Genomic DNA, 16,707 nt, shown 5'->3' with positions numbered 1-16,707 from the left:
ACAGACTAGACTGTATGTCTATTGTCTGTGTGTTTACGAATAAAAACTATTCTACTCTATTCTAAAATGTGCCATTTTCAACCAAAAGGGAACTTATTGTCGCTTGTCAATAAGGCGCTATTTCCATACCGACAATTTGGTACCTTTTGGTTGAAAACGTCACAAATATTTCGAAATAGTTTTTCATCAAGCTTAGAAATAAATTAAGTGGAAAAATTCACTATCTTGGGTGGGACTTGAACCCACGACCACCGGATCACTAGTACAGTGCTCTACCATCTGAGCCACCAAGACCGTACTCAATGCAGCGAATATTTCCACCATATATTACTACTACTACTGTACTAGTGATCCAGTGGTCGTGGGTTCAAGTCCCACCCAAGACAGTGAACTTTTCCACTTTTAATTTATTTCTAAGCTTAATAGCATCGTTCGCAGACGTTTCTGCTTGATACAAAATTAATTTAGTTATTCATCAAATCGCATTTGTAAACCCAAAAAATTCAATAAGAAATGTAGTAGGTACTTATATTGAAAAACTAAACAGATCAGTATCAAATCAAACAGTTGTAAAATAAAATGGTACATTTGGTTAATTTAATGTCATATTAATCCGAGCATTCTCAGTGGAAAAAAACATTAATCATAAGTTATAAGCTTTTATTTTACCTTGGTTATGATTAATTTCATCATAAGAATGTAATGGCGGATAATAAAAGCATTACTTTATAAATACAATCTATACAAAAAGAATCGACATCTAACGAATAAAGCGTTATAGACGTTATTATAGACAATAACAATGATAGCAGTTAATTCAGTAGGCAATAAAGGTTCCCTCTCTCATTCTCATAACGGTTAATATGTTAAATTTAATAAAGCAGGTTGATTCCGAGATGATTGATTATTGTTTTCCGAATAAACAGTCGTCACGATCTTACTCACATCAAATGTGCGCCGCGGAGTATCGCTCAAGCTCTGGAAGAAAATAAATTATGTAGCAAATTCATTACCGAGGGAAAACACAAGGAGATTGATGGAAAAACAAATGTGAATGACGATGTGTGTAACGTAAACCCAAATTAGATACTTACAATTGTGTAAGGATCATTATTTATTAATAGCTTATATTTCGATCATTCTTACTTTGATTTATGATTATCTTATAAAAGAATCATGGAGACTGTATAAAGGAGCCAAATCTCTATGTATGAAAAGTGTCCATCAAAAAACAGTAATTAGGCGGCGCCACCATACACCGAAATACTACCAAAAACAACCTACGTAATTTGGTCGGGTTATTTGTTGCCTTATATGGTTCATGTTATACTCATGTCCCAGAGCCTAACTAGCGCCACCGGAGAGATTAGGAACTATTATTTAAAGCTTAACGCGGTCACTTTTACAACAATTCTGCCATAAGAGATTGCGATCCTTTCTATACCATCCATAAAAAGAATATCAATATCAATTGACTCTGTCACTGGTTCCCCGTCATTTTGAATTGTTATAAAAAGGCGGTAATGCAGTGACAAGACTGACAAGGCGGCCAGTTTGAGTAAGGACAAGTTATGGTAAAGTCGTCTTGGAATATTTATTGTAAATTGATTGTTATTACGTTTGTAACAAACGAATAAAGTTAAAATATTGGTACAAGTATAGTTTTCATCATCAACCCGGTAATAACCCATTAATTGGTAGCAAATAATATAATGATTATTGTCATTACCGGGTCTAACGCGATTAAATTTCATTATTTTACCTTTTTTCCGACGTTTCAACTAGGTTGCACTAGCTGTAGTCACGGAAAACTGACGTCCTTGCAAACCCGGTAATGACAATAATTATGTGTACAAAACACGAGAGTTTAAAGTGTTATAATAATATAATGATTTTGAATAAACAAGTACAGCCACCAAGCCTGTATGTCGAAGCAAAGTGTTCGCAAATATCTGAACACGATACTCTAGGTAGGTATCCTTAAGACTATCGAGTTCATCTATAATTATACTTTAGACCTCAAAAACTTTGACCATAAACCTTTTCGTCAAATAATACATGCTTATTAGACTTAAATATAGTCATTTAGCGATAATCATTTACAGGGTGGAAAAAATTAATGGGCCCTGGAGGGAAAGTGCCTTAAAACTTTAAGTTAGCTCATTTTACTTAAAGGAAATTTTCTTTTATTTTTAAATAGGAACAACTGCATTTAGAGATATTTCATTGTTTTTTTTTTCAATTTCGCTTGTCTAAAAATGTTCTTGAATACTGAATATTCTATTTTATGGATATTTTGTACGAAAGATTAGTGTAAGACCTAATGTTTCTTGGAGAAATGTTTGTATCGACTAGTAGAATAAAATAGCGAGTGTATATTTTTTGGAATTTTTAGTCGGTTCGATTCCCGGGCGAGACAAACGAATTTAAAAAAAATCTTTGAATGCAGGTTTGTTTGTTTTTTTAAAATAAAAGAATGTTGCCTTTAAATAAAATGGGCTAACTTAAGGTTTTAAGGCACTTTTCGTCCAGGGCCCAAATTTTTTACCACACTGTATGTATTTGAAGTTTCTAAAACACCAATAAATTACTTCGATTGCCAATTTAAGTGTTTCTTTATCGATACAAAAAATAGGTACTCGTCAGGCGGCGAAAACGTGGTCTATCACACTCTGGATCTTCTTGCGTATAAAATAGGTTCTAAAGACGAGAGCCTGAGAGGACAATAATTATTGTTCTATAGGTCATATACATAATTATAAACCTACATTCGTAGGTATGTAACATCAGTAAACTTTGATTCAGGCATTCTAATAAATAAATAAAACGGTTGGCCGTAGTTTTATTAAAACAATTTTTTTTTTAATTTTTATTTAAGTGATTTATATACTATGATTTAATTCTAGATAGAACGAGTAATTTCGTTTTCTGAATAGGCTTTACATATGAACACCTAATGTAGATAACCTTTTTATTCCACACATTTAATATTTTCAAATATGTAACAGAAACGTTTGTAATGCTAATATTAATTGCCTGAAATAAATGTACGGACGTGGACATTTAAAATTTAAAGCAGTATGCGATCGGAGCACGCTCAGTAATTAACTTTCCCAATCCATCGGGAATAGAACCTGTACCATGATGATACTATTCAGGGTGATTGGCTTAATGAAGATGGGTTTGGCACGTCACCAGTGCGGTTAGGCTTTTTACGTTGACGGCAAAGAAACCCAAAGCCCCAAAAGAGGAGCCCGTTCATTGAGTAATTAGAAATCATATTAGGCTTTTAGGGTTCCGTTGTTAATTAGGAGCCGCAGTTTAGTCATATTCGTGTGTCTGCCCGACCGTCCGCGACTTAGAGGGGGTCAGAAAATCAGAAGGAAACAAAAGATATGGCGCGCCGTGCTTAACTTGCGACGGAAGATCAGGCCATAGCGCGGGTTTAACGTTTTACCTCGATTACTCAGAAAATATAATCTGGCTTAAAATTTTGCTCGACAGGTCCTGCGTCCCGCGGCTTATATCAGCCTAATATGCATGATACAGCAACAGCTATGATATGCGCTGCAAAATTGCATGACCACTTTATGGATGAACTCCATTAATAATGTGTTCATGCCAGGTTCATGCAACTGTACCATTAGTACTATAATTAAGATGTGACTTACCCGTGATATCCTCAAAGGCTGGTTCTGATCAACGCCCCCATGCATGCGGAAGCCCCAAGGCGCCCCGCCCGTCAACTCAACCTCGCGCGCCGTCATGTTAATTACACCATTGCTGTCCCGAAATTCCTTTTCATTGCTGAAGAAAACCTTCCTTGTACAGAGCGGGCATTTTGTCGTTTAATTTGTGATGTCAGATTCCATACCTTGATGATCTGTAATAAAACAGAAAACATACTGAAAAATAATTTAACTGAGTATTGGTAATTTGGTAGGTGGTTACAGGATTTAGGACACCTACTATTAGGGTAAAGTAATATATGCGTTTACGCAACTTCTCATTTGCCCACAGATCTACAATGCAAGCAGCTAAGCATATAATTATATTATAATACTAGCTGTTGCCCGCGACTTCGTACGCGTGGATTTGTATGTTGGTGGTTATATATTTTACATGAGCATAGAACATTATGCAGCAAAAGATATCAGTAGGGACGGTTAATCATTTGTTAATAATTATACAACGCATGAAATTTGTCTTTCACAAACTACGAAGTTTCAAGACCCTAACTGAAAAAAATTGTTCTCCATATAATCCCTCTCGACCCTCTTAGAAGATTTACAAGTCCACTATTAAAAAAAAAATCGCTCCCGAAACTATTAATACAAACCTTTCAAAAACGGTGTAAGTAATCAATTTTCGTCTATTTTAATATAATGCCCTTTTTACCAAGTTTCAAGTTCCTAGCTTAAAAGAAAATTTGTACCACATATAAACTTACATCCCCTTTTTAACCCCTTTAGGGGTTGAATTTTTAAGAACGTTGATATAACTTTTTTGGAATCTTATACAATGCCTTTCTAAGAAGTTTCAAAGCATTTGTAATAGATTCACTTTGAACCCCTTTTTAACCCTTTTAGGGGATGAATATTTAAAAACGCTTAAATTACTTTTCTTGTGTTTATACAAAGATTCAATTCCCGCACTCAAAAAAATATTTGATCTCCATACAAACTTTCAACCCCATTTTTACCACCTTGGAGGATGAATTTTCAATAATGATGAAATAAGTTTTTTTCTCTTTTAATTATATATTTTTCTATGAAGTTTCAAGTACCTATAGCTTACAAGAAAATTAGGACCACGACAAAATTTCAACCCCTTTTTAACCACTTTAGGGGATGAATTTTTAAACACGCTGAAATCACTTTTCTTGTATTCTAATAACATGCCTTTATGCAAAGATTCAAGTCGCGCACTTAAAAAAATGTTTGACCTCCACACAAACTTTCTACCCCTATTTCACCACCTTAAGGGATAAATTTTCAAAAACGCTGAAATTACTTTTCTAGTATTTTAATAATATGCCTTTATAAGTCCCGCACTCAAAAAAATTTATGATCTCCATACAAACTTTCAATCCCTTTTTCAGCACCTTAGGGGATGAATTTTTAGAAACCCTTTCTTAGTGGATACTAACGTGAGACATAGACATATTAAATATATTAATAACGGGTCACTCACGTGTTTTAAGTCGAAAACGCTCGAAATGTTTCACTCCGTACCGAGGAGCGTCATCAGGAGCTTGCGTCGACGGTGACGGACCGGCGCAGACTGCGGGCCGCAGCCCTCCGCGCCCGATGACTCGCCGCGGGCGCCGGTGGCGGCAGGGGGGGCGAGAAACTACCCTCGTTTACGGCATTATTGTCAAATGATGGGTTGCACACAACACTCACTACGTCATTCGCTAATGGTTCGTCCACACTGTCCACCGACGTAGTACCCAAAACAGTTTTCCAGCTCGGAGGCACTGACCAACCACAATCACGGTTAAAATTCGGATGACGACCAATTTCGATAGCCTCCCGTACTTTTCGCTGAATCACAAACTTTTCTTTCGCCAGCACAGTTACCTTATCGAAACGTATATAGTGAGTCGAATCCGAATCCAATACGTGTTCCGTCACCGCAGAACCCCGGCTATCCCTGTTCTTCATACTACGTATGTGCTACGTATGTATAATGCCGTAAACGAGGGTAGTTTCTCGCCCCCCCTGCCGCCACCGGCGCCCGCGCCGAGTCATCGGGCGCGGAGGGCTGCGGCCCGCAGTCTGCGCCGGTCCGTCACCGTCGACGCAAGCTCCTGATGACGTTCCTCGGTACGGAGTGAAACATGTCGAGCGTTTTCGACTTAAAACACGTGAGTGACCCGTTATTAATATATTTAATATGGATACTAACGTCATAAAAGCTATCTATTGTGAAAAATTCAGCTGTCTAGGTCCAACGGTTTGGGCTGGGCGTTGATTTAAGTGAGTCAGTCAGTCAGTTAGTCAGGACTTTTACGTTTATATATATAGACAAGCATTAGCGTCATTCTAGATCTGTGCATTTATCAGTGTAAATCAAGTCGGTACTTTGCCAACGCTTCTCACGCAGACGCCACTGTAATAAGTGTGAAGAGTCCCCAGCAAGCTGGGCCGAATTTCACTTTCCCATACAAACGGAGTTTCGTTTTCATTTTAGAACTACGCTACGTTGGATTGTAATGAAACTTTCCACATACAATGACATGAGGTATATCTAGTCCTGTAATTTGTTTATATAGCGCCAGTTTATAAAACAAACAAAATACAGCAAAAGCAAGTTTTGTATGAAAAACTTAAATTCGCTGTATTTTATAACTATGGTATCTGAAGCTACATCATTGAGTTATTATTACTATAGAGACGACATACCAATGAAATTGTCGCAATCACAACCTGTACCACGCGACCAAAACGTCGTAAACCCCGAAAAATTCATGGCGCTTACGCGTTTAGGTCGCGAGATTCACGCTCCGCTTCTATGGTTTCATTGGTTTGATGCCAAAACGGCAACACCTTATGGCGCAAAATACTGGTTCGCTGTGCCGTTTCGGTCAGAGTATAGCAAAAGGGGCCCCATTTTAGGACAGAAATTTTTCATAAAAAATTTTTTTTTTCTCATTTTTGCAACTTTTTTGATTAGAACTTTAAAGAACACATTAAAATAAGCATCTTTTATTGATTACAATTTTTTGATTAACTTGCCCGTTTAAGAACTACAGCGGTCCAAAGGGGGCGCAACTGGACAGAAAATTTCTAATTTTTTTTTTTAAATTTTCATTTTTGTTTAATTTTCTTTTCCTATCATAAAAAATGCGTCAAGATAAGCATGTTTTATTCTTTGAAGTTTTTCTCTCAGATCGGTATTTACCGATACGCTTTTTTCCCCAAAGAGTAATATTTCCGAGAACAAGCCCTTCTCACCCTGAGCCGACGGAGCCCCGCTACGCGGGGCTCCTTATTCTGGGCGGTTTGCCCTTCGGGCATCTGAAGCTACCTAACGAACCTAACCTACCTATCTATCGACTTAGTGTGACTATCGTGAAAACATTACTCTTTGGGGAAAAAAGCGACTGGGACATACGCGTGTGATTAAATTAACTACTGAAAAAATTAACGCCTGGTTAAAAAGCAGAATGGAGAAAAACGCGAATGGAACAAAAGCTATTGGGGAACAAAAATTTTGGGTAATTAATCTAAACAGTCATTGCGAAGACCGCATAGGGCCGCTTAGGGACCTCATAGCTTAAAGCAGGCGCCCTGTATGTAAGACTTAAATGTTGACATACAAAAGCAAAATGCGCGAGTCAAACCGTAGACCTTCGCTACGCTTCCGTCAATTAATTTAAAAAATTCATAGCTTCTTAACAATTGAGTTTATAAATGAACTTTATATGAAAAACGTGCTTATTTTATCATGTTACACATGATTCAATTTTATTTTATTTTTTTTATCTATTTTTATTTTTTTATCTATAGGTATTTTACTTTGTATGACCTAACTTACAACTTCGGATTACTCTAGTTCGTTAACGGTCAAGTTTATAAAAAAACTTCAATCAATAAAATATGATATTGTCTTCGGTTACCGCGATAGTTACTCATGAAATAAAACTATGAAAACGGATTATATCGCGTATATTGAATTTATAATACATCCCGACGTTTCGAACTCTTTACAGCGTTCGTGGTCAACGGGTGACTGAGGAAAAATTACAAAATGCAAAAATACCCACATACTAAAATAATTAACAATCATAGACTACAAACTTTAAGGCTGGTTGTACATGCAAAATCGGTTCATAAGGCTAGTTATACACTATAATTATTTTTCAAGTAAAGATATATATATATATACGCGATAAAAAACTATGCCGGCTCCAACCCTACACCACGGACCCGAGAAGATTTAATTCCCTCCTAAATTGTAGGAGGGTATCCCAATATGGGACCGGCAACAAACTCGGCGGGACACATCTTTTCAAAAACATCAGAATGTCCAGCATCATCCAACACTACGGTCTCACAGTCTATGTCTCGCTTGCTCCTTTATCAGGTGGACTACAGGATCCCAAGCTGGTGGTAGAGAAAAGCCATCTTCCCTATTAAAGTTTGGATATTTCTTAATCTCCATTCCATTCCATTCCATTGAGATTAAGAAATATCCAAACTTTAATAGGGAAGATGGCTTTTCTCTACCACCAGCTTGGGATCCTGTAGTCCACCTGATAAAGGAGCAAGCGAGACATAGACTGTGAGACCGTAGTGTTGGATGATGCTGGACATTCTGATGTTTTTGAAAAGATGTGTCCCGCCGAGTTTGTTGCCGGTCCCATATTGGGATACCCTCCTACAATTTAGGAGGGAATTAAATCTTCTCGGGTCCGTGGTGTAGGGTTGGAGCCGGCATAGTTTTTTTTTATCGCGTATATATATATATCTTTACTTGAAAAATAATTATAGTGTATAACTAGCCTTATGAACCGATTTTGCATATACAACCAGCCTTAAAGTTTGTAGTCTATGATTGTTCATTATTTTAGTATGTGGGTATTTTTGCATTTTGTAATTTTTCCTCAGTCACCCGTTGACCACGAACGCTGTAAAGAGTTCGAAACGTCGGGATGTATTATAAATTCAATATACGCGATATAATCCGTTTTCATAGTTTTATTTCAATAAAATATGCTTATTTTAGCATGCCCTATATGATTAAGTAATAAAAAATATAGGTTATATTGTTATTTTTTTTTCATCGTAAATTTTCTAAGTGTCTGGCTCCTTAGTAATCCCATGGCCGAACTCGCAACTTCAGATCGCTCTAGTTCCTAAATGATCAAGTTTATAAAAAAACTTCTCTCAATAAAAGAGGCTTATTTTAATGATTACTTGAAAATAAATAAATAAAAAGGAGCAAAAATGCAAAAAAAAAATTTTGCTCGTAAATTTTCTGTCCTAAAATCGGGCCCCTTTTGCTATACCCCAACCGCCGTTTCTATACGTTAGTAATAATAGTTCAATGAGCTACATAAACTAATTACAGGACTAGATATAGGTACCTTATTCTATTGTGGGTACAAAGTTTCAGAGCAATCTAGCTAGTCGTTTTAAAATGAGAGCGTAACTACGTTTGTATGGAGAACCGAGCTTGCTGGAGACTCTTAAGCTCATATTCAAGTTTTAAATACCAATTTCAGTCCATCAATAATACGAAAATAAATCGTCCAACAAAATAAATATTGAATATTATGACACTGACATTGCTTAATCTGAAATGACATATGTATGGCTGGTATAGAACCTCTACCTTCCATGGACATATGATTACCTAAGCAGAAACAAGTATTATGGATGGATTGAAATGGGTACTTTAAACTTTGAACAAAAGCTTTAAACTTAAATACGAGCCAGAGAATCAATTCTCTTTAGAAGAAATAATAGAGGTACCTATAAAAATCTTAGAGGATATAACTAAACGGAGACGCCTCGTCTGTAATTTTCTGTACAAATCAGTCTGCCGATTTTTGCGGGGGAGAGGCACGTCAAATGTATACGCAACTTAAAAACAGCCATATCCGATAAACATCAGCCCATACATTGTGTATGAACATTGGCCGCCTATTTTCGACACCGTCTGGTTATATCCTCTAAGATAAAAATAGACTGTAATAAGCATGTCAAAAGGATATATTAGTAGTATTAGTAACCTAGGCACTATGCACCACCACCACCTATGCACCAGACAAGGGTGATATCTTTATTATCATCAACGAAAATATCTTTCTCATTACTTTTCATTTGAATAGTTTTTATTACTGAAACTTATTATGAATTGAGAACTAAATGACGCATTGTTATTCAATCACTTAAATAAATGCATGGGTGCCAAGTGTATATATAGTTTTATGGCTTAGCTGGTTCGTTCTTGGATCCTACCTCATAAAGGACTGAATTATACACCATAAATCCAAAAGGTACACTTTTAATGCTTAAGTATTTATATTATTATGACTCAAAGTCATTGACGGTTATTTTTAATGTTTACTCAGAACGCCTACAGGAATAACCAGAGACCGAATATATAGCTGAAATTGTGAGTTTATAACACTGGTAAACAGACGAGTTTCTATTCAAAACTAGAAAATCAGACTGAAATTGTATTCAAAACTAGCAGAACTACCACAACATTGAAAGTTCCGGTCCTTAAAAGTCGACAACGTGGGCGAAAGTCCTACAAACTTTTGGAAAACTACCTAAAACTTACGGAATTATGACTATGAAGAAGACAAGGGGGGGGGGGCGAGAGATGACCGAACGGGGTAGTCATATGGAACTTTCAATAGAATGGGCAGAGAAAGCGCTATTATTGTCTGTCCTTTTGATAGTCTCTTTTTACTTGCCACATCAAAACGGTAGACGTCTTGTTGTTCCCCAAATCCCCACCAAAGCTTGGTCGGCAACAATGAAATTGGTATGATGTCAACGCTGTTAAAACGAAATTTTAATTTCGTCGCATTGCATATGTTCTCCCCCTTAACGGGCGCACCGCACGCATGTGGCAAATTGGCAACTCTATAGTATACTTGCTTATACCTAAACTTGGAGGATATAACCCAACGGATTAGCCATTAACATTCCCCTCTGTCGAAACTCTATGACCAATGGTCATAGTCATACACATTGTATGGACTGACGTTTATCGGACATGGCTATTTTTACGTTTCGTATACATTTGACGTGCCCCTCCCCCGCAAAAATCGGCAGACTGTTTTGTACAGAAAATTACAGACAAGGCGTCTCCATTTGGTTACCTATATCCTCCAAGTACTTAAACCTAAAACCACGATATAATAAAACTTTTTTAAATCGACATAAACATTATTATGACTGTTTTATACTATTCGCAGGTAGTGATTTCAATATTGGCAGCCAAAAATAAACAACTACAGACTATTCTCTACAGACTGTCAAGTTATGACCGTGTCAGTGCGTTTGATACGAGTTTTCCCGTGAGTTATTTATATATTATTGGTGGAGTCATGAAGACTTTAAGTTGATACGTTAAAAAATTGATTGATTCCCATGATGTTTGCTGTGTTGTATTTATTAGTGAGCCTACATGTGGAGCGTGGACATGTTTTGGACACAGGCAGCTCGTAAGTGATATTTTTAAAAACATTTTGTACACTATACTTATGCTTGCCTAACTTACGTGTTTCCAAAAGCTAATCTAGTTTAACTCGCTCATTCACCCACTAGGTTTCTAGGCCACTTTAGCGCTAAGTCCTAATTTACTACATAAACAACAGTATATAATCACGATTCTAAAAGCACAGCTCAGCAGGAATGTTATTCCAATCGCATTCTGAATTTGTGGGTGCTGTTTGCTCCAGCGAACCAGTATAATTGCTTTACACACTGGAAAAGACACACCCTGTGGTCCCTGAGACTGGCCAGCGTAGGCTCTTGTTTAGTGGGTAGGTACACTATACAAGCACCATCACGAGAGCCACAGAGACCTTTGAGCTGGTTGCAAAAAACCGATACAACCTTCAAATCTTCAAGAAATGAGCGTACTCCAATGCCGACACAAAGCATCTAGATTGCCCGAAAATGCGCCTGGACAGGCGTGCTACGCACGTACAGTGCGCGCAGCGAGTGAGCGGCAAATTTGGGCAATCTGGATGCAATTTTATTTTATGTGTCTCGTCGAATGTACAAGCATCATAAGTGTATTCTTTTATTCCATCTCGTTGTTACGCATCGCGAGGTCAGGTCACACTGCTTAGCCCATAAACCCGAACCGCCCGTGCTCGCGGAACCAATCTGAATCGCGGTCAGTGTATAAATCGTAGTAATGTGGACAAGGCTTGCCGAGTGTGAGGGTATTGCTTATTAGGGTACCACCATACGGGCAGGCACCAAAACCGTCTTGTCATCGTTAAAGAGTTTGCTAAAATGGAGTACTGTTCTCATCTCTGGTCTGGCGCTCCACAATACCAGCTCCTTCCCCTTGACTCCATCCAACGGCGGGCAGTTCGTATTGTCGATTGTCGGCGATCCCGAACTTACTGACGGCTTAGAGCCTCTTTAGTCTTCGGAGAGACGTTGGCTCTCTTTGCATGTTCGTCTGTACAATGGGGAATGTTCCGAAGAACTTTTTGATCTGGTGCCATCGTCTCGTTTCTATCCAGGGACCGGCCCGCTATCCCTTATCGGGGTTTTATAAGGGTATTGCATAAGGCTTAACTCACCATACCCTTTGCCAGACGAAACCCTTTGTTTTGGTTTTAAAAACCCTTATATAAAGCTACCACATTTGAGTAATCGGTAGCCCAAATACCCTTACAAAACCCTTATCATCCGCTCACCAACACCTTGCATATTGCTTATAAGGGTTAGCCTTATAAAGGGCTTCCCTTTTAGCATATAAGCGTGCTAATTTAAGTCGTCTACCTTGTTCATAAAGCACACATTACTTCGAATCCGAGCGAACGTCGGCGGCGACGGCGGCGTTCTTTGACTAGACACGTATTTTCTTTCCTTTTCATACACTACCGTAGATATATACTAATCCTGTCTCTTTCACGCAAAGGGAAACCTTTATAAAAAGCGCTTAAAGATAAGGGTAACCCTTATTAAGAGCTAGCCTTATTTTTGGTTTGCTCTTCGGTAAGGGTTAGTCAAAGGTAAGGGTATGAATGGGCTTGCAGTTCAATAGGGAAAGTCTTTCAATGTGTTAGCCGTGTTTAAGTGTCGCCCATTGAAAGGGTTTTATCGCGGAAAGGGTTGTCCGGTCCCTGTTTCTATCACCGCACCTCCCGCCAAAGGAGCAAAACTCATCCTCACTTCTTAGATACATGGCACACCAAGAATAAGCGGGCATCTCGCTCGTTTCTTTCCAGAACGTGCAGAATGTGGAATGAGTTGCCTTATGAGGTATTTCTTTTGCGCTTCGACATGGAATTCTTCAAGAAACGGGTATTTAGGGTTCTCAAGGGTCGGCAATTAAATTAAATTAAAATTAAATTAAATTGTCATTTATTTCAGGCCTAATACACCCATATGTGTTAGTAACTTACATAGCTAATAAAAATAATGTTAGTGCTATTACAAAACAAATTAACATGCAAATTAACTAATGACTAGGAGCTAACTTAGGGCTAGGACACACCGGATGAGCCTTATAAATCTAACATATCACCACAAATAATTAAAACTCAACACAATACAATTCAAATTAAATTAAATTAAATAAAATGCTTAATGGCTCCTGTGATGTTACTTATGTCTATGGGCGACGATGACTGCTTCCCATCAGGCGGCTCGTCTGCTCGTTTGCTGACTATCACATAGAAAAACTAGTCAAGCCAAGCACTGCAATGAAGTGATTGAGCCAGCGTTCGTTCGTTCACTTCACTCACGCGGCGTGATGGATAGATGATGCGGTGGGGATGGGGGTCAGTGGAGCGGGCGGGAGTGATGCATGCAGCGACCAGTCGCTAGTGCACGGAATGGCGACAGCGCATTGTTTGTTTTGGTCGGTTTGGTCATCATATTTATTCGAATTTCGAGGTCGGCGCGAAATTTTGAACGACCCGGCGGCGGCGGCGGCGCGCTGAGGTTGGTCGGCGGCGGCACGCCGGCGCGGCGTGGACCTCTAATTACAACTTCACATGCAACACTACAACCTTACTCTTTTCAACGTTGGATAGTCTATGGCACTTCCGACTCAAGCATACGAATTTTATCGATACGGTTTAGTCAATTATAAAAATTTTGAAAATAGAACTTCATACATTTCGAGGAGACTCGATTCAATGCATCTGCTTTGTGATTGGTTGGCCAACAAAAACATTTTATTTTATGTTGTAGTAAAAACAATTGCTTCATAAGTCAGAAACGCGCATGTGACACCCTTCATATAGCAACATCCATACCCTACGAAAACCACTTAGCGTTGCTTGTTAGTCTCCATAGGCTCATCATCATTAACTTAAGAGTTATTCTCTTGTCGGTGGAGTATCTTCCAGCTTTCCCTATCCCGCGCCAGCTCTTTGACTTTTTGATACGACACGACCCCTACTTTTTCTTTCACTTGATCTAAAAAGCTGCGTCTGGATTTTCCTCTACCCCGCTTCCTTCCTATCCGCCCCTCCAGGATAGTTTTAAAGAATAGTCGTGTCGTATTAAGTGTCCAATCATTTTCCCGCGTCTATTTGCAATAGTGTTCAGAATAGCTCTTCTTTCACTCACTCTTCTTAGCACCTCCTCATTCGTTATCTTGTCTCTCCAACTAATGCCTTCCAGCACCACATTTCAAATGCTTCCATTCTCTTTCTATCTCTTAGGGTCATTGTCCACGTTTCACTTCCATAAAGGGCTATACTCCAGATGTACACCTTAATCAGTAGCTTCTTGCTTCTGCATGATAAACGGGATTTCAATAATTGTTTCTTCTGGTTGAAAGTTTTTTTTGCCATAGCAATCCTTGAAACGATGTCTGGTGTGCACCTGGAGTCCCTGGTAATTAAGCTACCTAAATATTTGAAGTATGGCATAGGAGAACGCAACGAGCGAGGCGAACGTCTGCTCCAATTCTGCAGTGAGGAAAGTTTCTGCCTAACCAACACCTGTTTCCGTCATCACATCAGGCGACTGTATACATGGGTTTCTCCTGGTGATAGATACCGTAACCAGATAGACTACATTTTGGTAGGATCACGATGGAGATCATCTGTTATAAATGCCACTACGTTCCCTGGTGCTGATTGTGGTTCAGACCATCAACTACTGGCAGCTACCATTCGGATCCGTCTAAAGAAAATTGTCAAGCCCAAAGTGAACCCAAACCTGCGTAGAGTGGACCTAACTGGTTTTAGGCAGAGCCTAACACAACAGACAGCAAATATCTCATGCGAAGGGTCAGCACAAGACAGATGGAGTCTCCTAAAACAGGTGATTACCCAGGTTGCCAAGCAGCACATCATTAAGAAACAGGACATGAAGGACTACATAACATCATCGACTAGCCGCATTATCCTGGAACGACGTGAGCTGAAAGAGAGAGGTACAAGTTCAGGTGCGGATCAGCAACGGTACATGGAGCTCAGTCGCGAAGTCCAAAGAAGATGTCGCCAGGACTACAATGCACACATAAACAACGTATGCATAGAGCTTGAGCAACATAACATACGTAACGAAACCAGGGACTTGTTTCGTAAAGTGAGGGAGCTAACTGGGTCTCGAGGCGTTAGAACCTGTGTCATCGAAGATGAAACCGGGAATGTCCTGACAGACACGTTGCAGGTTTTGGAGCGCTGGAAGCGGTACTGCGCAGCACTGTATGATACAGGGAGTACAGAAACTGTGGTAGAGGAACTGTTACCAGACGAACCGGAGATCCTTCGTTCGGAAGTGGAAGGCGCTATCAAAGGGCTTAAATGCGGAAAGGCGCCTGGCAAGGATGGTATTCCTGCCGAACTGCTGAGGAACATGGGAGAAGTAGGAACAGTACTTATGGTGGAAATATGTAATGAGGTGTGGAGAACGGGTAAATGGCCGACGGAATGGACAGAATCAGTGTTCATCCCCTTACACAAAAAAGGATCTACCAAGACATGCGGCAATTATAGAACCATCGCGTTGATCCCCCACGCAAGTAAAATCCTCTTACATATAATTAACCAACGGCTCAACAATTTTCTCAGGAGCCAGATACCACAGGAACAAGCTGGCTTCGTGAAAGGAAAGGGCACAAGGGAGCAGCTTCTTAACATCCGCCAAGTCATCGAGAAAAGCAGAGAATTTAACTGCCCAGTTGTCTTGTGTTTCATAGACTACACTAAAGCTTTTGACTGCGTGCAGTGGGACAAGTTGTGGACTGTGTTGCGCGAGATGGGAACTCCGGAACATTTAATTGGTTTGATTCAGCACCTATATGTTGAGAACCGCTCTTTTGTCAGAATCGGCACCGACTGTTCCAGTGTGTTCAAAACAAAGATGGGAGTGCGGCAGGGCTGCATCCTATCCCCGGCCCTTTTCAACATATATGGTGAATATATCATCCGGAAGGTACTGGAAAATTGGGACAAGGGGTTTCCCATAGGAGGAAAGCGGATATCAAACCTGAGGTATGCCGATGATACGGTCCTTTTGGCGACGTCTGTGGAAGATATGCAGGAGCTGTTTCAGAGACTTGAGACGGAGAGCGACCGAATGGGTCTCACAGTAAACAGGAGCAAGACGAAGCTAATGGTAGTAGACCGTGCCAAAAAACTGCCCAGAATAGTTAACATCGTCCCAGGGGTTGATATCGTGGACCACTATGTCTATTTGGGCGCACTTATCTACGATGATGGCGACTGCGTACCGGAGATAAAAAGGCGTATTGGTATGGCTAAAGAAGCTATGACCCGGCTGAATGTCATCTGGAAGAAGAGAGGTATAACCAGTGCCACCAAGACCCGGCTAGTACGCGCTCTAGTATTCCCCATATTTCTGTATGGCGTGGAAACATGGACAATACGAGCCCGAGAAAGGCAAAGGATCGATGCATTCGAGATGTGGTGCTGGAGGCGTATGTTAAGGATACCCTGGACCGCCATGCGCACCAATGTATCGATCCTTTCACAGCTTCGTGTCCAAACTCGCCTATCCACAGTCTGTCAAC

At 39.6% G+C, this 16,707-nt stretch overlaps 1 protein-coding gene and 1 non-coding gene across 4 annotated transcripts in view; both read right to left on the bottom strand.

Moving 5' to 3' along the window:
- Window positions 1–16,707, bottom strand: part of LOC134743561 (uncharacterized) — a 252,919-nt gene that overhangs the window by 199,282 nt on the left and 36,930 nt on the right. For 2 of the 3 annotated variants that reach the window (XM_063677074.1, XM_063677076.1), the window contains exons 2-3: window positions 3,672–3,883; window positions 946–978 (exon numbers count right to left, since the gene is read on the bottom strand). In XM_063677074.1, the coding sequence (XP_063533144.1) occupies window positions 946–978; window positions 3,672–3,767 (129 nt within the window). In that variant the 5' untranslated portion in view covers window positions 3,768–3,883. The remainder of the gene's footprint in view (window positions 1–945; window positions 979–3,671; window positions 3,884–16,707) is intronic. The other variant, XM_063677075.1, reaches the window with a different exon arrangement.
- Window positions 222–294, bottom strand: Trnat-agu (transfer RNA threonine (anticodon AGU)). The gene has a single exon. It is a non-coding gene; the product is annotated as a tRNA-Thr (tRNA).

The sequence above is a fragment of the Cydia strobilella genome, chromosome 8, assembly GCF_947568885.1.
Source record: "Cydia strobilella chromosome 8, ilCydStro3.1, whole genome shotgun sequence".
NCBI lineage: Eukaryota > Metazoa > Arthropoda > Insecta > Lepidoptera > Tortricidae > Cydia > Cydia strobilella.
Note: the sequence above shows the minus strand (reverse complement) of the source record. Positions and strands in the feature narration are given on the sequence as shown.